At 31.9% G+C, this 25,808-nt stretch overlaps 1 protein-coding gene across 1 annotated transcript; it reads left to right on the plus strand.

Moving 5' to 3' along the window:
* The first annotated feature begins 2,630 nt into the window (after window positions 1–2,630).
* LOC139524092 (aquaporin-like) lies at window positions 2,631–9,052 on the plus strand. The gene is made up of 3 exons (XM_071318652.1): window positions 2,631–4,176; window positions 6,069–6,149; window positions 8,196–9,052. Exons 1-3 carry the CDS (start codon window positions 3,589–3,591, stop codon window positions 8,445–8,447), a joined length of 921 nt encoding a protein of 306 aa, XP_071174753.1. The 5' UTR covers window positions 2,631–3,588; the 3' UTR covers window positions 8,448–9,052.
* The last annotated feature ends 16,756 nt before the right edge of the window (window positions 9,053–25,808 follow it).

Here is a 25,808-nt window from a genome sequence, read left to right on the forward strand (position 1 = left end):
CTTAAAAGTACATTGTTATCTATATGTATTTAGTCTTTGACTTTAGATCTGTACTGAATGAGACAACTTTATACAAAAGCAAGACCTCATTATATGCAAGCTAAAGCTACAAAAGACAAATTTGGTCGATACTTCCAAGAGCCCCCTTATTACCAGCTCTTATGCAATAGTAAGAATGTATTTGGAACACTTTTCAACTCAAAGTAAGGATTGCACTTTCTCCGACAAACTTGAAGTTTCTTTATTGTTTTTTAACGTTAGTTGATTTTTTTTCTATTTGTTTATTGGCGAATCATGGTGACGTTCAACATATTTGATTCATTTATGAAAGTAATATAAACCTAAGAGCTACGTGCAGTAACACTGTCTTCTACAAAGATAATTTATTCGTATTTTTGTGAAAGAGATTGTCAGTTTTATACACTTCGTGAGTTTCCGTAAAAGCAAGACTAGCTCAGTCTCAAATTTCAGAAAGTGACCCATTATTTGTGTTCAGTGGCTAGATTTTCAAGGTTTATATTTTTCGCTTCCCATTTGTTCTGGAGGGATTTTTCTAATTTGCAATAAAATCAGTCGCTCTGTTAATTTAATCTCTACATTTGTAAGTTTTATTTTTTCAAATCCGTGTCGTTCTGTCATTAGTTACTTTCTTATTTCTTCCATTCGCCCGTTCTTACTGTTCGTCGAGTTTCTACTATACCACACATATTTCCTTTTTCTTTGCACCAATATCACTTTTTCTTTTCTTCTCGTTAGTATGACCGCATCATTGTATTACCTCTAACAATCATTATGTTTTCTACTGAGATTCGTCAATGTGGCTTTCCATAGATTCGATAACATCTTATTTTTGTTTCTTATCATTTGAAATGTTATTTCTGTAAAAACAAATTTAAAACATATTAAGCATGGCAAAGGAATTAAATTGGCTTAATCTTCTTTTGCAAAGAACAGGTGAGCGACAAATATCGATTTCAGATCGATACTGCCAAAAGCAGCTGTTTATCTTTTTAGAAATCACCTTCATGAAATTAGCAGGCCGGAGATCGAAATGGTGTTAAAATATACTGACCATATGGTGTTATCTGATAAATGGACATTCATCATTAAACAAAAATGAGATTTGTCGCCACATTTTACATATCAATCTGCCAAACTACCCGAGTTGGAATGTTTATATGTCACGCCACACAATAATAAACAAGCAATTATCATTTGTTATTGTCCAAATTAACCTATTATGTTAAAAATACAAATATTTTGTGACCTAGTGATCTCAAAAATGCATGTTAGTTTATATGTTCAGTAAACAATCATGAATGGCGTGTTCCTATATTGGTGACCTTCTTTTTTGTAAATTTCACTCAAATAATGAAGAAACAAAACTTTTACAGTTAAAACAAAAAATCTTTTAATTTGAGTATTTTTTTAGGAGCAAGGATTTGTATTGTTAGACCTACTTTACTAATCATTGTAAGGAGAAAAGTATAACTGGTTCAAATTATCATTGAAAAAATAAAACAATCTATTATTGGCTAAATATAAAAAATGAAATTTTAAAAATATTTTATCTTGTATTTAACAAGATCAGTTTGTCTAGCCATAGAGGTATACTATCATTAACCGGTCAATAAAATACGTCCATGGTTTTGCAAAAAACTTTCCATTTTGTACAAAAACGAACGCTTTTAAATATGTTTTTAAAAGAGAACGCGATAGAGTTAAACGTTACATATTATTTCAAATAGTATAATCATGACGGAATTTTACAAACTATTTTGGGGATAATGGTATTATAAACTGTGAGAATGTAGTTCAATTGAAATTGATAACATTAACTGATGGGTGTATCCAGATGTTATCTTCAATAGAAAAGGGTGATGCGGTGAAATATATTGTTATTCACGTATTTACAATGTACACTTGACATCTAAATTAGCGCCCAGAAGAAACCTATTTTTTATATGTAAACATTTACTTGTAAACACAAGTTTTTGTTACAAACTAATAACGGTTATATGGCAATAAAAAATATTTTTAATCTTTTAATTGCGTAAATGGTGAAATAAAAAAGAATTTTATAAAAGATACAGACGTACATCACTAAATGACATCTAATCATGTGGCGACCATTTGATAGTGGTCAATGATGTCCTGTTACCAAGTCATTAATTGCTTTAAAAAAAAAATCCATTTTTTTTAGCTGCTAAAAGATAAGCAAAAATGTATTTAGATTATCATTGGTTAATCGTAATATTAAAACCCAATGTTTTATTATAATGGCGCCTGTATGACCCTTCATCCCTTATTTATTTAAGACTGACCAGATGGAAGTTCTTGTTTTAAAAATCAGAGACAAAAATGTAAACAAACATCCTCACAAAGGTTAAAAATTATAGCAGACGCGTACGTACGCTAAGCATGTTTACATTATAAAAGTACCGTCGCTAGGCTTGTAACAATATTTTAATTGAAGATAATTATTAGTGTTACGACCGTGCAGAAAACCCCGCTGTGTTTTAACCTCTTAAAACCATCATTATGAGCTATTGACCTCATCAAGCCGACAGGTGGCGTCATGAGTCAACGATTATTTCTTTGTGTCAGTTCGGAAAGAATATTAGCTTTTCAAACTTTGTATGCACGTGGCTAAACAAATAGTAAATGCTTGTTACTAGTTGTTTTGGGTGAGAAAAAGATTTAATGATAAATTTCATATCTGTTGGCAACAGAAGCCGTGTTGTATCTGTATTGTATCTTTTGGGATTTGTAAGGTGATGATTAAATTGTATTTTTATCACGAACTTTAACACGAGTAATTCGGGAAAAAGCGATATAAAGACGTTTATTGTTAAGAGAGAAGTAGGCGTTGTATTTTTTTTTAAATGAAACATAAACCATATTATTTTAACGTTTTTCTCAAAATCAGATTCCTGACTTCTGCATTAAATTTTATCTGATTAGTCACAGAAATAGATGTTCCTGAATGAGTCGATAGTACTAACGTTATTTATATAAATATAACAAGCTAACGTTTGTTTAAGTACAATTTCATTCACATCATGAAGTATTTAGTACGAAATTATTATCGTTATCCTCTAAATTATTCATCATCTCTAAAACGACTTGATATTCAAGTAGTACTTTTATTGCCATACCAAATTAACAATGAATGTCAAAATAAATTGGTCACAATCAAAGGCTGTCATTTATAATAATTGGTTCCGAATTTGTTTGATTTTGACCATCAATAAGGACATTCGGATGTTAATTATTTTTTTCTTCATACGCCTTTTGAGAAAATATGTTTTACAAGAACAGAAATAATTTAATAAAGTCGGTGAAAACAAGTAGTTGTAGTAACCTTGACCCACGCGTTACTGATGTTCCATATTTGTAAACTGTCCCTCCCCCAGCGTCATTTTATGCCATTAACATAATCATCTTGGAAGGGCGTTTGCAATTTTTGAATTAGGACATGCGCAAAAACACATTTTCATCTTTATTAGTTTAAGCCACAAGTTCAGAATTTTTAAAAGCATTTCCCCAGATAGCGTCCTTTACAATAGAGCGCGTGTTGATCGGAACATGTTGAAAATCATGAAGCAAAATTTGGAGGATCTTACCAGCCCAAATCTATGGCGCGCTGTAGCCGCCGAAATGGTCGGGACTATATTCCTGGTCTTTTTGGGATGTGGTGCCCATACATTGCAGAATGGGCAACCAACTGCCGTTGGAAACGGGTCTGTTGTAACAACCGCAGAACCGAGTGTTGTTCAAATTTCTCTGACATTTGGACTTGTCGTAGGGACAATGATATGGTGCATTGCTCACATAAGTGGTGGACATATTAACCCTGCAGTAACAGTGGCAGCTCTTATTACCCGTAGAGTTAGTGTAGTTCGTGCCTTCTTTTACATTGTTGCCCAAATTGTAGGTGCAATAATTGGAGCAGCAATTTTAATCGGTTTAACACCGGAAAGTCAGCAGAAAACTATTGGACTTAACAGCTTGAGGGGAGATGTCACGGATGCTCAAGGATTTGGAGTCGAATTAATGATAACATTTGTTGTAGTTTTAACAGTTTTGGCATCGCTTGACGAAAAACGCACAGATTTGCACGGTTCCGCTCCACTAACCATTGGACTTGCAGTTGCCCTTGGACATCTGTTTGCAGTAAGTCTAGTTTACTTTATTTCTGTGAAATATAAATCTGGTTTTCAAATTATTCAAAGCGCGTTCCTTTATTTTCACTCATATAAGAGGCTGCATATTATGACAATTTACTGACTAAAAAAATCCATACACTTTAACATGTAAAAGATACAACCATACTAGCAAATCAATTACCAAAGAAGACTCGGTCTGAATATTATATTTTGAATTCATATAAATGCGAATTCTATAAATTTCAAAACTGGTATATCTGAAATTAAAACAAAAGCAACATAAAAGATGATAACTTAGACAAATATTGTTCAAAAATGTATATCAATGAGATCATCTTTCTTTATTACATCTTGACATGTCATGCCTACTCGCAAAGTTAAAGACCCCCATGGTGTTGGCAGGCCTCTTCGCCAATCATGACATAACGCCGTTCCACTTGATAATCTCTGATCTACGTTCAATCTTTTTGATAACAAGTTATTCAAGAAAAAGATCTTGTAAGAACTCGTAGAGTGAACTCAGAAGTTGTGCTTATTGGTTTGCTTTAAAGTTTAATTTGGCGGGAAAGATACTATTTATTAATATTCAACGATTACGAACACTTCTCGCCTGATCTCTCTATTTAATATATTTTTAATAACTTTTGATGTTTGCATAACTTTTTTAATAACCAATTCAGTGCATTGATAACTTTGGCGTCTAGTGTTATCTCACAAAACCGGGGATAAGACTAAAGTAATGAAATATAGCACGTGTTTCGGAAGGAGTTAATCGTACAATTAAACAAGTCTTGTCTTAAAACTATGTCTTCAAATATTACTTGAAAAAAATGTTATGATCAATTCGTTGATCATGAGCGGATCAAGCTTTTTTTCAAAAAAAAGGGGGGGTCCCAACCCGGGATAAAGGGGGTCCAGCCATATATCCCAATTCAAATTAATTGACCGTCCAAAAAAGGGGGTTCCAACCCCTAGATCCGCCACTATTGATTGCTTGATTTTTGATTTCATTACACTGATAACTAAGTTTTTTGGTATATTTGATTAGAAGGAGAACATGGGTTTTCATCAATGAGACAGCGATCTAACGAACCAATGAAATGAAAGGGGGTTTGGTGTTATATCAAATACATTACGGTACAATATGAAAGTTAAAGGGATAGGAAATGTACGGTTCGAAACCTAGCACATATTCTGGAGCGTTTTCTTGAAAGGATATTGATCCTTTGGACATCACCTATCGTTAACCCCGCCCCATACAACACCCCACCCCTTCTAAGTAGTACTTTTTTGTAGATACGTCAACATTTTTTTCTGTAAAACAAGAATTCGAAGACTTGAAAGTTCTGAGACGTGCTAATTATCTTCCAAAATGGAGTATTTCATTAATTTGTCAATGTATGTTGTATGTTTAAATCAAGATGAAACACAGATCTGGCGATGTCGAATATGTTATGTTTGAAAGGATAACTTGACAATCGGCTTTTACGTCACTAAAAGAATGTGGTGGATCTTAGATTATCAAGACGAAATGGAATGTCATGTTCATTTCCCAACTCCGATTTATCTAAATGATTAATTTTTGGTTGCTTACAACGTCCAGTGTCAAATATCTCATGCATGTTCAAGATTTATATGATTGTAATACTGCTAAGGTACACACACACTAAATATCCAATGACTACAGAACTTACATGTTTGCAAAAGTCAAACTTTAGTTGCATTTAGTTTATTTAAAGTCAAACTTTAATTGTATTTATTTATTGGCCATCTCAAACTATGATTTTTTATCTTGATAAATTTGCATGATTCTTTACAAATAGCTTACGAAATAGATAATAATTTGTAATAAAATGTTTCAATAAATAATTACTTTTTAATATAAATGTATGATTGCAGGTGTCGTACACCGGATGTAGTTTAAACCCAGCCAGAAGTTTCGGACCAGCTGTCGTCAAGAACTCCTGGGATAATCATTGGGTAAGTGACTTATCAAATTTCAATGTAACACATCTGTCAGATTTTGTATAAAACACAATGAACATTACAAATGTTGAAAATCTGAAGAAAACAAAATAATTTGTAATACGACCGTACTATAAATTAGATGTTTACATGAAATAAAATGCAATTGAGAATAGAAATGGGGAATATGGCAAAGAAACAACGACCCTACCAAAGAGCAGATAACTGCCGAAAGCAACCAATGATTCTTAAACACAGCGAGCAAATCCTGCTCACAAAGACTGACTTCATCTAGTCCCTAATCTATAATATGTAAAGTAGCTTTGTTATACAAGATGAAAGACCATAAGTACTTTTGCTTGGTCGTTTTCAAAGTACTGAACGTTGGGTAGTCACAGAGTACATTTCAGCTAATTGCCAAACTTTTTTTTTTGCCATGGGTTTACATAAGTTGTTTGCCATGACTTTGCATAAGTTTTTTGCCCTTATAACATGGTTAACATGTTAACAATCAAAATCCAGTACGGATTTTAAGGTAAGCGTACTTGTATTTTATTTAATCCATCATGGTAAACATATGATAGTTACTAGCTAGGTATGATTTACTTTTTACTTTCTTAATGTTTAGACTTCAATATATTTTGACATTTTGATGTTTTCATCGTTTTCATTATAAAAAAGGAGAAATCAAACCTGTAAGTTATGCATTTTTAATTTTATTTAGAGGAAAATCCTAAACAGATGAATTACAGCTTATTTCTTTGCTTATCTTTACGTCACCAGTAACCTTTGGAAAATGACCTTTCAACCTTTTTAGTTTCTTTATTACTTCCTGTGTATATTATGGTATAAATAAATGTAGCTTAAGAAATTGACCTCATAAATATACGTCTGGAATAAATAAATTGTAAATATATATGCGTTGTTCATATAATAAGTTTTGAAAAATTTGGTCACCTTCTTTCGATTAAGAACTATAATTGCTGCATGGGGGCGGTTTCGGAAGACTATAATTAGAAGTAAGAGGAATTGAAAAAAACTTGTTGAGAATAATGATTACAAGTAGATATGTCGTACCAACCTAGGAGTCAAATGTATACATTCACTTCACATGTATATTACTAGATAATCAACGTTTAACCACATTCAAAATACATCAGTGCATTTGAAAATTGGTACTTGAACCTGATGCCGTGTACACCACTTGACTTTTAATGCATTCTGATTGGAAATAAACACACTTGAAAAAGTAACAAAGAGCATTTGTGTAACCCCATTAACTTAAACTGATAACTTGCAGACTCCCACAAAAGAAGTTTTGATGAAAAACAGGTCATTCTTAATCGTGCGTAGTAAATAGAAAAAATGAATTATATCCTACCGTTTGTCTAATCTGTCAGTTTGACTCTATCTAAATTTGACTGGATAATCTATGAGTTTGTGAGGTTGTTTTGTTCCAGCTATGTTTAAGATTTGATAAATAATTTGGTTATCCTGTGGCAGGAACAGTTTATTTATTGTTTTGTTTCAATATAAAGTTATGAAAATTACAGGTCACCGTAAGGCCTTAAACAATAATCAAAAACTATATAATAAACTTTATTGAAAAGCACTTTCGTCCATATGGGCCAATGGCTTAAAACATGAAACATAATATACAGTTTACATATATAAAACAATGAAAATAAACAATGTAAACACTTTGAACTATATAGCATGCTGTAAAAGGCTTCGATATGACAATTGTCAAACAATTCAATCTAATAAACCTGAATGGGTCTGATCTATAAACATTTCGATAAAAAGACCAGAAAAATATATGATAGACAGCGACCATGCATTGAGAACCTCTGACTTGCCAAACAAAAGTTAAAAAAAAAATGTCTGTTGCGTATTCTTGCAATTAATTCCCCAAAAATTATACGTTTATACTCCAGGTATTGAATAACTTACGGTGAAATTACACAATATGAAATAAAGAAGATACAACCCACCAAAATATAACACCAGAAAAAGAAAGATAACTCTAAAATATTGACATATATGTTATAAATTTTATAGGTATTTTGGATAGGCCCACTTGTTGGAGGATCGGTGGCCGCCATCTTATATGAATATTTTTTCTCTGCGGGGGCTACATTCACAAGAACAAAGAAGTGTCTTACCAGAAGTAAAGCACCTCCATCTTCACCAGAAAAGCCTTTAGTAGCACCGGAAGACGCCGAGATTATCGAAATTGAAGAAAAGAAAGAAGAAGCCGAACAAGAACCAGAGGAAAACGAAAAGGCAAATAACCAAACAGATGGCCAGTAAATTAATTGAAAACACAGAGACAAAATAATTGTAAACGTGTGCAATTCCAACAACATGACCTTTCCATGCAATATAACTATTTTTAATATGTGAATGGTTTTATATAGTTCTGATTTGATTTAATTATATAACTGAAAGATTGGTTTACAATATTTACAGAAACAGAAGAGCTAAGAAAAGGGAAAGATTTTATTTCAATATTTATTCTGTCTTGTTTCGAAAAGGTTATCTTCACACATTTTTTTTTCGATATGCAGTTGATAATAATATACAGAAATTGCTTAATAATTTGAAAATTGAAAGACGTAAATTGTGTGAAAACACTATGAAAATTATATGCATCTGCATATCTTGTCTAATTAATCAATTTGTTAATATATGCCACATTACAAACAGTTGCAATAAAATACTCAAAAACGAATAATAATTTGTGTAGTATACTTGCCTTAGACTGATTTATCATTATAAAATAATGGTAAATTTTTGTAGTATATTTTGATATAGATTTATTTCATCTAAAACATTTTCAGTATTGTAGTAGCTAAATGTATTATAACATTGTATCTAGAATAAATTAATAAAAATAAAAAGTATTATGTACAACACTTGACATTGTTTGCTCTTTGGTCTAAATTTGTATAATATATAATGAGATGCTGTGTCTGTTGATCCGATCAATTGCACTGCCACCTATGTTATCAATAAAGGGGAATAATTTACTAGTGTCTCTCATTGAAGACAAAAGAGCGTAAAACCACAAAACACTGATTAAAGTTTGAATTTCGATGGTGTCACTGTTACTGTTCTAGAGTTGTGCCTCTGTACAATTAAAAAAGAGCTGAATTTTTAGTTTGTTTCAAATGTTATGGAACTTAATACACAAATGAATGCTTATTACCACAAAACACAGATCGAGTTAGAATGCGGTGCGGAGATTTAGATGGTAAGGCGGACCAGTTTATCAACAAGTTTGATCTCCACATGTGGCATTAAAGTACAACAATCAATTGTTATAACACTCTATAATTTTGGTGTTCCAGAGACAAGAAAACATTTTTGATTCAAGCGAAACATCTCAAAATGATGGTTGCCGGATATCCGAGACATAGGTTTTTTTACAGACCCCTAAATAAAAAGAAAACTGGTATACACAACAAAAATATGTATATCAAGGATAAAGAACAACATTTCTCATATTGCCTAGATTAAGAAACCGTTGTATGAAGAATTTGAAGTTTCATTTGACGGATTAGTCATTGTCTAAAATAAAGAGCCTTTCGTGACAGAAGTTCAAAATATTTGGATTTTTGAAGAAACAATTTACTTTATTTTACCAGTCACAATGACGCTATGGCCATATATTTAAAAGTGATTTTAACTCCGTCAATGTAAACTGTTGGTTTTTATACGACTGCAAAAATTGAAAATTTTTTGGTCGTATATTGGTATGACGTTGGCGTCGTCGTCGTCGTCCGAAGACATTTGGTTTTCGCACTCTAACTTTAGTATAAGTAAATAGAAAACTATGAAATTTAAACACAAGGTTTATGACCAAAAAAGGAAGGTTGGGGTCGATTTTGAGAGTTTTGGTCCCAACAGTTTAGGAATTAGGGGCCAACAAAGGGCCCAAATAAGCATTTTTCTTGGTTTTCGCACTCTAACTTTAGTATACTAGTAAGTAAATAGAAATCTATGAAATTTTAACCTTAGGTTTATGACCACAAAATGAAGGTTGGGACTGATTTGGGGAGTTTTGGTCCCAACAGTTAAGGAATAAGGGCCAAAAAAGGGCCCAAATAAGCATTTTTCTTGGTTTTTGCACAATAACTTTTACATAGTATAAGTAAATAGAAAACTATGAAATTTAAACACAAGGTTTATGACCACAAAAGGAAGGTTGGGATTGATTTAGAGAGTTTTGGTCCCAACAGTTTAGGAATAGGGGCCAAAAAGGGTCCAAATAAGCATTTTTCTTGGTTTTCGCACTCTAACTTTAGTATACTAGTAAGAAAAATAAAAATCTATGAAATTTTAACCTTAGGTTTATGACCACAAAAGGAAGGTTGGGACTGATTTGGGGAGTTTTGGTCCCAACAGTTAAGGAATAAGGGTAAAAAAAGGGCCCAAATAAGCATTTTTCTTGGTTTTCGCACTCTAACTTTAGTATACTAATAAGTAAATAGAAATCTATGAAATTTTAACTTTAGGTTTATGACCACAAATGGAAGGTTGGGACTGATTTGGGGAGTTTTGGTCCAAACAGTTAAGGAATAAGGGCCAAAAAAGGGCCCAAATAAGCATTTTTCTTGGTTTTTGCACAATAACTTTTGTATAAGTAAATAGAAATCTATGAAATTTTAACACAAGGTTTATGACCACTAAAGGAAGGTTGGGATTGATTTTGGGAGTTTTGGTCCCAACAGCTTAGGCATTAGGGGCCAAAAGGGTCCAAAATTAAACTTTGTTTGATTTTATCAAAAAATGAACTATTGGAGTTCTTTAATATGCCGAATCTAACCGTGTATTCAGATTCTTAATATTTGGTCCTGTTTTCAAATTGGTCTACATTAAGGTCCAAAGGGTCCAAAATTAAACTTAAGTTGATTTTAACAAAAATTGAATTCTGAGGGTTCTTTGATATTCTGAATCTAAACATGTACTTAAATTTTTGATTATGGGCCTAGTTTTCAAGTTGGTCCAAATCGGGGTCCAAAATTATTATATGAAGTATTGTGTAATAGCAAGAAATTTTCAATTGCACAGTATTTCGCAATAGCAAAAATCTTCAATTGCACAGTATTGTGCAATAGCAAGAAATTTTCAATTGCACAGTATTGCGCAATAGCAAGAAATATCTGATTGCACAGTATTGCGCAATAGCAAGAAATTTTCAATTGCACAGTTTTGAACAATAGCAAGAAATATTCAATTGTACAGTATGGCCGGTTTTCAAATTGGTCTACATTAAGGTCCAAAGGTTCAAAATTTAAACTTTGTTTGATTTCAACAAAAATTGAATATATGGGGTTCTTCAATATGCTAAATCTAACCATGTATTTAGATTTTAAATATTTGGGACCGGTTATCAAATTTGTCCACATTGAGGTCTAAAGGGTCTAAAATTGAACATTATTTGATTTCATCAAAAATTGAATTCTTGGGGTTCTATGATATGCTGAATCCAACCATGTATTTAGATTTTGGATATTGGACCATGATAGGTAAATGTCCAATTTAAAAAAAAAAGTTTTTAAGTTTAAGTTCTTAGACCACATTCATTTTGTGTCAGAAACCTATGTTGTGTCAACTTATTTAATCACAATTCAAATTCAGAGCTGTATCAAGCTTAAATGTTGTGTCCATACTTGCCCCAAGTGTTCAATGTTCGACCTCTGCGGTCGTATAAAGCTGCGCCCTGCGAAGCATCTGGGTTCTTTTAATTTTCGCCATTATATTTTTTATTTTTTGCGCAAATGATACTAGTATGTAAACAGACGACGCAAACGTAGCCTTGAAGAAAAAAAGTTAACGTTGTGGGGCAAAATGACGCATTTTTCGTGCAAACGGATTTCTGCCATATTTGGTGCATAATTGAGATGCACGCACATTTATAATCAATCAAATACTAGTAGGTACATATAAAAATAAGATGTGGTATTAATTACCAATAAGATACATTATGTACCTCTCCACCAGAAACCAAATGGCATAGAAGCTAATAGCTATAGGACATCGTACGGTCTTCAACAATTATCAAAACTCGAAAGTATGCTTTACCACGTGGGTTGACCGAGGTGAAGGGGTCTTAGAAACTGTACCGTGACTTTTATTTTGACCAACTAAATAAGACTTTCCACTTAAATATGCATTACACCGTGCAGACATACTGGAGTCATTATTTAATCAAAATTGATGTTATCTAAAAAAAAAAAAACAGCGCTAGCAGTAAATTAGTTTCGTATAAATATGCAAACATTATATCACAATGATAATATCTTTCCAAAGTCAATTACATAACAATTTGGTAAAGTAAAAAATATACTACCCTCAACAATGGTATATAATTGGCTGACCCCTCCAAGAGTTATTTTAATGCATTACACGTTTTTCAGATGAGACACCAAATAAGCGTCTGAACATCGACCAGACCTGACTGTATATTTTTGATTCCCCCTAGTTTCATGATTATTATGGTTAAATAAAAGCTTTGTTTTACTGTGGGATGTATTAGTAATTTTCTTTACCCCAGTCAAGAGTTAAATACAGATTTCGGTGAGTACTGTACACGTTTCGTTGTTACATCCTAATTATAACAGATACGTTTTGAGCCAAACAAACACACGAAAAGCTTATTAGGGGACGACCATTTGATATTCTGGAAAGGAGGGGGGGCAGGAGGATTTGAAAATAGATAACTCAGCCATGATAATCACAAAAATAAATGGTTTGTTCTGTGGTAGTTTGAAAATAAATTACCTGACTGGCAATGTATTGAAAAAAAAGTAACTCAGCAGGTCGAATCGAAAGTATGAGATGGCACCAGATTCTTCGTAAATTATCTTTTCCCAAATAAAAACACTTCCCATAATTTTTTTTTTATAATAAAAGTATAAATATCATTTAAATATACTTGATATGTCTGAAAATTGGTTTTATTTAACTTGAGGTATCTTGTCTCAGGAAACCTTACCTCACTTTTATTTAACATATTTTAAATGCTTCATGTAGGAAATTTCAAAACTAAACGCTTGTCTCCATATCAAATTGTGTTCACAGCGAGTGCCTTGCAAGAAGCAAATTCTGTTTTCCCTAAGACGTAGCCCTGATTTTTCGGGATCAATATTTCTTATTTATTTGTCTTTTGTTCATTGATTGCCCTTCTGTATTCTGTTAGTGTTGCATTCCTTTTGTAATCTAGTAATTCTGTTATGAACTTGATCATGAGTTTAAAAAAAAAACAGCAGCCACAGACTTAACTATGTGAATTCCATTTTTTCTTTATCATGCACATTGGTCTTTTGATGTTGTCCCTAGAAACTTAAGTCTTACACTGAATTTATACATTTTGCTTTGAGACCAAAATATTGTCAAACAATTATTAATACAAAACTTGCATTTTCAGATTATATAACGGTCTTCGGAACACTCAGAAAGCATGGTTTTGCATCATTTGTTCTATAGCTTCTTGGGCCTTCAGTGACTCCAAATCCCTTTAAAAAAAATTGTCTCGCTCCGCTCGGAGAAATATATTTGCCAATACTTTTAAAAGAAACGTTACAACCAAACGTTATTACGATGTATGTATGCAATACATGTATATGCAGTTGGGAATATTTAAGATTCATTTCTGCAGAGGATGCATGATGATTAATTATTATTAAAATGATACATAATGACTTGACTATACATGTATTATATACAATAAACAAATCATTTAAAAATTGTATGTTTTCGAATATCATAGATATAGTTGTGAAAATGAATAATCAGTCCCTTGCTTTAATGAAAATGAAAAAGCTTGCTTCAATAGTGCAGAAAATGTATAATCTGTCCTCTTAGTTTACAAAAATACATGTAAATAACCGATCAAAAACAAATCCTCCTGCCCCCCCCCCCCCCCCCCCCCCCCCGAATATCAAATCAAATGGTCGTCCCCTTAGCGTTTTTTAAAACAATATGTCATTACGACTACGGAACAGTCAAAATCGTCTTGATGAGTTGAACCTAAAGCAGAATGCATATTGTTTTACTGCATGCATGATGAATTGATGTCTTTTTATTGTTTTTGTAATGTACAAAAACATGTATTACGAAGTGTTATTTTTACTTCCAAGTATGCCATCAACCGCATTGGGGTATACTTGTGCAATATTTCAATAAATACTAAAACTGGCCTTTCATCATCGAATACGTTTCGGATAAACTAAGATGTGAACCAGGGACCAGTTTCACGAAGCTTATCATAAGACCTGTCTTAAGATATATCTTAGGACATATCTTATGATCCTCTTATGACTATCATAGGACATATCTCAGACCTCGTCTCGAAACTGTTTGACTAGGATGACCTTAGCTAAGATATCAAAACCTATCGCAAATTCTTTAGATTTTAAAATTGATTTATGGAAAAACATGGTTTTACGGAAAAATTCAAATATGTAGTATGTCTTCCTCATAGATTACTAAAACGTATTGGTTAATATACTTTTTAAATCGTAACACAAATGTCAAACTTATCTTAATCCCTTAATGGACTCCTAATTGTGGAGAAAGTGTTCCATGATGAAATTGACATTATACGAAATATAGCTATGTTACTATATTGAGGAAATAAACACAGCTATAGTCGCAGTATAACAGATGATTTCTCGTAAGACGTTTAAATATCTTACCGTGCATTGAATAATTAATTAATTTATAGTTAATAAAAGTAATCAAATCATGTTTCTAACAAATGAAAAATGTCAATTCTACATAAATCTACTACAAATGATCGTCGACCTGTCTGCATTTCTTCTACATACATGTATATTTCTTCGTGTGCTTAAGGTGGCTCCTGGGTACAAAAATTTCAGTAAAAAATTAAACCTTTATTTTTTCATTACAAGTTCTATTTATTACTCTATTAGTTATTACTTTATGATATGGTACAAAAATCAACCCAAAAAATTATTCGGTTTGGCCCCAAATGACTTTTAAAATATTTATATCATTGAAAAAGCTCCAAATTATCTCCCTTTGGTGCAAAAATGCCATTATTTTGGCATTAAATTTGAAATATCTTTTTTAACTCATCGGTGACCTATATTTTTTATTATTGTTTTCAAATAAGCTGTACATAAACTAAATAATTGTAAAATTTAAGCGATTTCTGTAATTAGGTTATTTTTTATTTCGAGATTACATCTATTTCTCCTATTAGTTCAACAGAAAAAAAAAGGACATTAACAAAAATGTATGCTTCTTCCAGAGGCAGATTGTGAGCTTAAATGAACGGTGACCCCATCTTTTTATTTCATTTTTCTTTTAGGTTCATTTATAAAAAAACTATAGCGAAATCCTATATTAGAAAAAAAATTGATTTATACCCAGGAGCCCCCTAAGCCTCAGCCTTTACAAATACATCCATTATGCTCAGTCATTGACACATCGGAATTATAGGACTCGGATTCCGACCTAGATACAACACTTCAAATCATAGAAAACTTTGAATATCAGGAAAATTTATGTACACAACAATTTTGAACATTTTCACTTGACGTTCCAAATATCAATTACTTTTTTTTTTTCAAGTCAAATATTTATTGTCATATAAACTCTGAACAATAAGTGTGTGACAAATAATATAAACATACACAAAATACATTTAACAAACAAAACCATGAAAACAAAAAATGCAAAAAAGCAAAACAATCTATCTATATGATATATAAATATATTTTATAAATAAATCAAGAGTCCCCTGTCCTCAGTTCTAATGCCTGTTTAAAATAGGACCCTAAGCTTTCTACTTCTTTTGAGGTTGATGGACAAAGAAGATATTTCATTTTTTCATTTTCTTGCCAGGACATAAAATCTGGCATATGTTTAATTACATTTCCTATAAAGTTATCTCTTAGTTTAGCAATTTTTTTGCAGTATAAAATAAAATGGGCTTCATCCTCCATTGTATTACAGGATGTGCATGGTCTTTTTTCTCTAGGTATTTTTAAATGTCTTCCTTTTTCTATCATTAAATTATGATCGCTAATTCTCATTTTTGTTATGTTACTTCTCTTTTCAAAAGATTTACAGTTTAAGTAGTTTTCCATTTCTAAATTTTGCTTTAAACTTTTATATCAATACAATTTACTTTTTTTATCTATTTTTGTTCAAATATATTTGTGTAGAAATTTAAGAATTGATGTTTTAAGGGTTTTTTTTTAACAACTTTGAGTAATTTTTTCTTTTGTTTCCCTCAAGAATGGATGCGTCCATGTTTACCTCTTTCAAAATATTTTTAACATATGTAAACCAGGTATAGCAACCTGAATTATCTAAACTTTTAGAAAGTAAAAAGGATTCGTATAATAATGGATTAATTTCAGAATTTAGTAATCTTGATAAGTAAAGTATACTTTGAGTTTTTATATGCATCTCTAGTGGGTATCTCCCTAGCTCTGTTCTCACAGCTATGTTTGATGAAGATTTTCTTGTTCCGAGGATATATTTACAGAAAGACAAATGTAATTTTTCTTAACTTGATTTATCAGTAAAATTAAGGGGGTCTATAAGTTTGTTTTTGGAAATATTTGCACGTTTTTCTGCTCTAAATTTTGTAACATAAGTATCCATATAAGTTATTTCTGAATTATAAGTGGCTATTGGTTTAACTATAGAATCAAAAAGATTGCAAGCTACTTTAACTGGCAGATTATTTAAGGAACCAGTATAAGTTTTAATGGCAAACATCACTTTCCTTGCTTTATTTACAAGCTCTTCAGAGCTATGCAATAAGTTTCCATTTGATTTCACAAGAATTCCAAGAAATGAATACTCAGAGACATTTGACAAATTTTCATTTTTATATTTTGATAAAGATGTTTCCACTTTTTTTATTATTTTGCTGCAGAATCATTGTTTTAGTTTTATTAATATTTAAAGTTAATGCCATTTTTCACAATACTTTTCTAAGTTGTTCAGACTATTTTGTAGGCCTTCTTTACTTTCAGATAATATTAAAAGGTCATCAGCAAATTGTAAAGATCCTACTTTAGTATCAATTAGTTCTAATGGACAGCTATTTTCATTTGAAAACTCTGCATGTAAATCATTAATAAATAAATTAAATAAAGTAGGACTCAATGAATCCCCTTGTTTAACCCCTTGTGTGATTTCAAAATATTCTGAATGCCACTTTTGATGCTTGAAGGCAGATTTTGTTTCCTCATACTGTCCTTTAATAATATTAAATATTTTTTCCCTGCTCCTGCCTTATACAGTTTATAAAGTAAAGCTTTTCTCCAGACAGAATCAAAAGCCTTTTTTAAATCTACAAAGCAGGCATATATTTTATTTTTATTTTTATTTTTGTGTAAGTATTTGTTTATTAAAGACTTAAGCACAAATATACTATCAGAGGTCCTGTGATTTTTTTCTAAAGCCAAATTGAGTATTACTTATAGTATTTTCCATCAGTTTAATCAATCTTTCATTTAATACAGCATTAAACAATTTTGGTAAGCAACTTATCAGAGATATTCCCTTGTAATTATTAGGATCAGTTTTTACTCCTGATTTATGCAATAAAATTAAGTATGAGTATTTCCATTTTGATGGGTAAATACCTGTATTCAAAATAAGGTTAAACAGTTTAACAATACTTTTGATAGATACATTTTTACTAAATTTTACTAATTCATTTATAATGGTACATATAAAATGTATCTGGCCCAGACGCTTTTTCTTTTTTTAGCTTACTAATAACATTTTTTATTTCAGAGTATTTTATTGGAGCATCTGTTTCTCTATTAGATATTATGTTCTTTTCAATATTAACAAGTTGTTTTTCTATTTCCTCTTTCCATTTTATATTTACAAAATTTTAATGTGGGTTTTCCTTGGTCCTGAATATGCTTCGTAATTATTTCTTCATCTTTTAAAATTTCTGGCACTTCATTACCAGTATTTTTTTTGTTTTTCATTCCTTTAAGTATTTCCCAATAATCTTTAGGTTTCTTATCAAAACTATCTGTTAATGAGTTAAATATTTTCTCTCTGTATTGTGCTTTTTTAAATTTTACCCTTTTTTAAAAACTTTTTAACAATTCAAAATATTTCTGTTTAAGTTGATTATTTGGACATTTTTTAAGTTTATTTCCAATCCTGTTAATTTCTTTTTTTGTCTCATATATTCAATTGTCTGACCATGCCTGTCTATATATTTTTTATCTTACATTTAATTTTTTTGTAATTTTACAAGTAATATCAGAAATATTTTCAAAAATGTTAGTTAAATTTTCAGTTGCACCATCAACCCCTTTTTGATTTTCCTGATACTCATTTAATTCAAACTTCATTATATCATTTTGTATATGCTCTGACATAAGAGCTTTAAGTAGCAAGTTATGTGAATTTTCAGTCCATTTATATCTTTTCAAATATATCCATTTTTTTTCTATATGACTTTTAAGGTCAAAAGTACACCTGTAATTGTTAACTTTTCATTGTTTCTTGATGACGTTTTGTCACATGTTTTACGTCAATGAAAGGACATAGATTTGAGCCAAAAATGGCCATAGATTTGATTAAATTAAATAGATGCGAGACAATACAGGACATAGATTTGGAACGTCTATGACGCAATATAAAAAAGGACATAGATTTGCGGAAAGGACATAGATTTGAGGCCGGACATAGATTTGAGGCTTACATATATACTAGGCAAAAAAAGAAACGTTACATGCTTAAACGATTATTTAATTTTTTTATAACAAAAAATTGATAACAATAATTTAATGGAATAGTTAGCTAACATGATTTTGAAGAGAACAATAACAATTTTTTTTTATTGAAAACAATATTGCACATTTTCGGACAATTTTAACAGGACGAGTACAGAATTCGGGTTAACATGGTCAATACCTTGTATGACCACCTCTTGCATTTATGACCGCCTGACACCTCCGTCGCATGGAATCAATAAGACGTCGAATAAAATTCCATTCCCTGAACAGTGCTGTTCGGAGCTGGGCTATCGTTTCCGGTGGATTTTGGCTATTTCTGATACGTCGTCCAAGTTCGTCCAAAAGATGTTCAATTGGTGATAAATCTGGAGACATTGCTGGCCAAGGCAACACACGAATATGGTTATTCTCCAAAAAGGTCATCGAAATGTGTGCCACGTGACAACAGGCATTGTCCTGCTGAAAAACGTGGTTAAAACGATGTCTTCGGAGAAACGAGAGAACAACTGGAGCCAGAATTTCGTCCCTATACCTTGTTGCATTTAGGTTACCAACGATGATTTTGAGCTCGGTGCGTTCCTGGTAAGTAATTCCGCCCCATACCATGATTCCACCACCACCAAACCGATCTGTTTCCTGCACGCACGCATCAGAAAATTGTTCATTGCGTCTCCGGTAGACCCTGGCTCTGCCGTCGCTAAATTTCAAGTTGAATTTAGATTCATCGGTAAAAAGAACCTGTCTCCATGTTAGACTATTCCATCGAATCCGTACCCGTGTCCATTGAAGTCGCGCCATCATGTGACGCTGCATAAGGATAGGTCCCTTCAATGGACGACGAGCTCTTAGACCAACTTGATACAATCGGTTACGAACTGTTTGAGCAGATATTAGGTTGTTCTGCTTCCATGTGTTTGTCGTGCAGTTTGTGACGCGTTTACAAATCGATTCCGGAGATGAATGATGCAGATGTGTCTGTCTTGACGTAACGTCGTTTCACGTGGCCTGCCACTACGGGGCGATCATTTGTTGTGCCAGTATCTCTAAGACGATTCTTTAGCCTTGCAATAGTCATTCTAGAGACATTAAAATGATTTGCAACCTGCACTTGAGTCATTTCTGCTGCCAACATTCCAATAGCTCGTTCTCTCTCATTTTGGCGTAGACGGGGCATTGTTATACGTGTTACTTTTTCAATTTTTAATGCGACCTTTTGTGAACAATCGTGTTCGACACAATAAATGACAAAAAAGACAACTCCATTCCAACTCTATACAGGTAATTTTTTGAAAAAATGGTTATTTGTTAAAAATCAGAAAACGACGTCACGTCATTTCCGATATTTTTATAAATGAGTAAATTTGATAGATAAATCATTCAGGTTACTAGTTTTAATCATGAAAGTATTTGAAATTAATATATGTGATATTTTCAAATTAAAACCAATGTAATGTTTCTTTTTTTGCCTAGTATATTTTTTGCTGGAATTTGTATTTCAAAATTAATATTCGAAAATACACATTATAGCGATAAATAGATTATTTATGGGTTTTTTTAAACTCGATATATTTTCTCATTCTCATCTCATCTCATCTCAGGGCTGTCGCCCTTCGCTGAGATGATAATGAGAAAATGCATCTCGTTTAAAAAAAACAAAAATAATCTATAAATACACCAAGATATAATATAGGAAACTTTAAATATCCAATTGAGAAAAAGGAATAAAATGCTGACATATTATTTTGTATAAGTGAGTTTGATTCCATTTGTCACTGTATCAGCTATATTAATGTTTAAGGATAAAATCGTACATTCTTGATATCAATACATTGAATGTTTATGTTAACAAATCATGATAAATTTGAAATTTATTTATCTAGGGCATGCTTTGCCTTAAAACTTTTTCAGATGCACAGGTTTGTCTGTATTCAGAGTAAATTTTGAGGTGAAAATACGGCCATTTTAGGCATAGGGTCCACATGAACCTTAAGAAATAATTTTACTTTAAAATCGCGTATCATTTCACGGGTAGTAAGGTCGTCATATCGAGGGGCGTTTAGTACAGTGATTTTGTCATAGTTTGGTTAAGTTAGACATGGTTGTGTTAAGAGTTTTTATTGACAATCAATGACAAAACCTAAACATTCGTTTTTTTCGCTAAAGGAACCTCTTAATGTAAAATCAAGCTGGGTAAGTATCTTTGTTTACTGTTTATATGTTAGTACATTAAATGTTTCATCATATAGTTATAATTTGACGCAGAATAATGTTTGCGGTCAAAATTTATAAGTTGTTGTTCGTTACTAATGCAGAAAGTACAGTTATTTATTCATTGTCTGTTACATCCGATATTTTGTTATGGTATATATCTGCCGTCAACTATTCCTAAAAACACCCACATTTGAAAACAATTTAAGATTACAGAAAATTCTGTGTCATGGTTTGGTTCATTAGTGTCATTGTCAAGAATCAGTCCGGTCGACATTGCGCATGCGTGAATTCAGATACCCTACATGGAGACAATCGTTATATTGAAGTTATATGGAAAATAATCTTTATAAGACGATATTCAATTTTCTTCCAGGTTGTTTTCTTAGCTGTTGTGATCACCAGAATCCTTAATGTGTCTTCTTTTTAATGATATAAATTGTTTTAAAATAATGTTTAAACTTCATGCAACAAATTTAGATTTTTCATATGTAGTGATGTCAAATGGCTTACAATTGCCGTTATTCTCTCAGAAAATGCCATTTTTAGGGAAAGTGGTCAGCTTTGAAAAAATAAATAAAATACTTTTACTGATGACATTCCTTAGCTCTTGTGACCAAGAGAAAGATGAAAAGTTATAGTTTAATGTGGTGTAGTTTATTTTTAAATTGCTTATTGTCTCCTTGCACCAAATTTGATTTAAAAGTAGGCGATTTTAAGTTTTTATTCTATCAATTTCTATTTGACAACAGGATACATTGTTTGTGTAAACAGATAGTACTGTTACACAATCTTGTTTATACAGTCATGCTGAGACATAATAATTCATGTGATATAGTGTAAACGACGTTTTGTATTATTTAACTTGGTTTAGGGCTGAAGGAATTACAAAACAATAAATAATATGAAATTCACGTTTTTATTATTGAAGTTAATTATATATTCAAAGTTTTTGTTTGTGTTTGTTATCACGTGCTTATAACCGATATTAAATAAAGTATGAGAATATGCAATCGTAATCTAAAAGTTAACGCATTGTATTAAATAGATGCACGTTCAACTGAGTGTTTTATCAATACACAATCACATTTTTTTTGTAATTAATGGGATTAAATAGTTTCTATTCATATTTGTTAAAAAAAAAAGAGTTCAGCAGTAGCTGTATGATGGCAGATTGTCAATGAGACAACTCCCCCAGTGACTAGTTGCATTTTAACTGGTCCTTTTGACTCTATTTCGTAACAATACTTGTATAAGGCCAATTAAAATTAATTGCTAGATTTTCAACCCCGCCCGCCCCTCTGAAATCGTCCCGCCCCGATTTTTTTTATTTAACAAAAATACGATTTCCGGATTTTGTTCATGTCCGTTACCGGGAACCATCGATAATTTCGTTTCATTCAAAACTTTCTGTTTCAAATTTCGTTTTTGTATTTCTTCGAGTAATCTAACGAAAATGATTAAGTCGACATATTCTGCTGCTCTATGATGACAACATCATCTACCGAGAATAGAGATTGATAACAAGGGCATGAAATATTCGAGTTACGAGTAAAACGCCTTGTCCTTGAACGCAAATTGCGGTAGTCACAAGTGAATCGAAAACCGTGTGTTTTACTTTATTTATACAATGACTTTGTGTCAGGAAATTTGGACTGAATGATTTCCAAAGCGCAAGAATTGTAGAACAAATTGGTACAAAAAAACATGACTGGATTAAAGAAATTGACACAAGCACGAACTTATTTGATTTATGACCGTATATTGAGAAAAAAAAGTCGACAAACACGCATTTTAATTATAACAAGCCCTTATAATTACCCATGGCTGTTGTTTTTGTTGACAAACAGCAAACACCTTCTGTAACTGTCCCAATACCCTCAATTTAGTCATTAAACAACAACTACTTTTTGGTTAAGTTCATGTTTTACATCATAATTACTTTCAACACTGAGTTTAATTTTTATTCTGTACTCATAATACTTGTGTTGCATACAATTGTACCAATACATTTTATTGATTTTATGGGGACTACAAACCATTGCTTAGAAAGCAAAATAAATTTGGTGTAGGTATAGTCCAACTGAAGAGAGCATTTCTCTTCTTTTTGGTGTATACTATAAATAGGTTTCTAAAGCGGAAATTACATGTATAACAGTGGTTGCCAATCAGGGATTTTTATTTAAGAGTTTAAAAAATAGTGTAGGATTCCTTATACAACTTGTTTTCCACTAGCATATACTCCGCGGTATGAAGAACTCGTGACGAGGGTTTCATATGAAATAAAATTTAAAAAATAAAATCCTTCCACCCGTCCCATTTTTTTCAAAAATTTGGATGAAAATCTACTAATTAATTTTAGTTGGCCTAACCTTTTTAAGGCTATTTTCTCACGATTTGAATACACAATCATAAAGGAGAACAATTCCATTTCGTCGCACTTTAACAGTGCATGCATAAAACAGCATATATAATACACCACTGAATTCGACCACTTGATACGGCAAGTTAAAATCAGATAATAGATTTTTCTTCAAAACCAAGTTTCTGTTATTAATTTCTTAAAACTAAATATACGAATAATGTTTGCGCACAATACATTAGAAAGTTAACCCCTTTTAAGACACGTTTTACCATATGATGACATAAATTTACATTCGCCGTCGAAAAGAAACTTGTTGATGACTAAAATAATCGAAACTAACATATATATCTAAATACAACAGTATTCTTGTATAAAATGAAAATAAACTGCTGTTTATATACTGACTGGCTTTAAAAACGCAACACTCATTTTGTAGATTTTTTTCACCAAATAATGTTTGATCCTCATACAACTACTATCCATGCTCATCATATGTCTTTCCCTTTCGAAAAATAAACATCTCACTTACCTGTGGTTATTGAAAATACCAGATTTTTTAGATCGCACGAAATTTCCGAAAGAGAAATTTCGAGCCAATAAAAGATTTTTTCCGGTTTTTTTTCTTTGTGAAACAGTTCGTTCAATCCTTGGACACACTTTAATCATTTAAAAAAATGTGGCATCTCCATATTGCCAAAACTCAGGAATGAAAAGCTGAATCAACTCATTAGAATTCTGCAAACAGGAAAACGTGAACGTGCTGCAACACAAAAAATTGACGTCAGAAACTCGTCTTACTGTCCTTCCGACAATGATACCGGTAGACTGGATTTGTCGAAGACCATCAAAGACTAGATCAACATGTAGTGACAATGCAACGTCAATAGAATTTGATTAAACAACGTCATTTGTGAGACAGATCTACGGCCGCAACGTCAACTGCTAACCAAATTGATGAATGAAATTTTGCACAGATTTATGCCATAAATGTTTCCCATTAACTGAACTGGCAAAGAATCGACTGGAGAAAAACATTTAGAGCCTTAAAGTTTAAACCGCATAATTGACAAAACACATTGTAATGGGTGGAACAACGGCAAAATCAGAAGGTGCAAAACAGAAACCAAAACGTGCCGAACAGAAATGGTTGACCTTTCTGACAATCATTTTGGCGTTTGTTACAGGCAGTCATAATAAAATGATTGCTTTTGACGGTGACACGTTCATTGGTAAGGGGAAAACCAGGGTTTCAGTGTATACCACAATATTTGAACATCGAAAATGACGTAATCAATTCAACTTTCGAACTGCATTTTTTTTTCAAACATTTAAGTAATGACAGAACTTTCTATTCATAAGTATGTTTACAAAAAAAATGCATAATTAAAAATGAAAATTGAAAACAATAATCTAGTGTTGCGTTTCTAAAGCCGGTCAGTATAGAATTGCCTTGTCATTTTATTTTATCCCAAGCTCTTCAACTGAATTAAACTTCATTGAACTGAAACAATATTAAATAAAAAGTCAATAATTTCTTCACACAACGATAAAGATTGTTAGCTTTGAACAGGTACTTGTATGACAATTAACATGTCAGCTTCAGGCTATATACCTGTGGATACTCGAGGTGGATATATGGTGGAAACGATGCTGGAATCTTGTATTATTTTATTAAAAACAGGAAAGGGTCAACAAATATGACATTTCCGAGATTTTATTTTCAGACATGATTTAAGTGTGTTTATTGTCATAACGTAGATACAAACAAAATGTAGAATCTGCTTTTGAAATGACGCTTTCTCACTATCTTCGTGCAACCGTATAAGTTACTGTATGGCTTTTATCAATTATCTTAACCCATATCGTATAGTAGCTTTATAACTTCAATAGAATTGAGAATGGAAACGGGAAATGAGTTATAAAAAGAGGCAACAATCCGACAAAAGAGCAGAAAACAACCCATAGTCACCAATGGGTCTTTAACGCAAAGGGGGGGGGGGGGATATTCAATACAATAATGTTATAACTATATATAATTAAGCGAAAAGAACGTCACACAAAGCTCCGTAACATATAAAAAAAAATTGAAAAAAAACACACACACACATAAGACTAACAAAATTTCTGTGTCATATTTTCTGTTGTGGATAACAAGAAACGACAACCTCATAATAACAAATAATTTGTTCCTGACTTTATAAAACAAAACTAGAAACCGTGGCATTCGGCGGGGTTAAAAATGTTTGTGAGTGCTCAAATTTATCTGTGGTATAAAAGCACAACACAACACCAAACTCTTAAAATTAGTAGGAAAATGCTTCCCTGTACATTGGGCATGAAACT

Source organism: Mytilus edulis, chromosome 5 (assembly GCF_963676685.1).
Source record: "Mytilus edulis chromosome 5, xbMytEdul2.2, whole genome shotgun sequence".
NCBI lineage: Eukaryota > Metazoa > Mollusca > Bivalvia > Mytilida > Mytilidae > Mytilus > Mytilus edulis.

What these genes read in the sequence shown, in the direction of transcription:
- LOC139524092 (XM_071318652.1), top strand. Translation starts at nt 3,589, where the DNA reads ATGTTGAAAATCATGAAGCAAAATTTGGAGGATCTTACCAGCCCAAAT. An exon ending in CCCTTGGACATCTGTTTGCA is followed by an intron (nt 4,177 to 6,068) that starts GTAAGTCTAGTT and finishes GTATGATTGCAG; the next exon opens with GTGTCGTACACCGGATGTAG. An exon ending in ACTCCTGGGATAATCATTGG is followed by an intron (nt 6,150 to 8,195) that starts GTAAGTGACTTA and finishes TAAATTTTATAG; the next exon opens with GTATTTTGGATAGGCCCACT.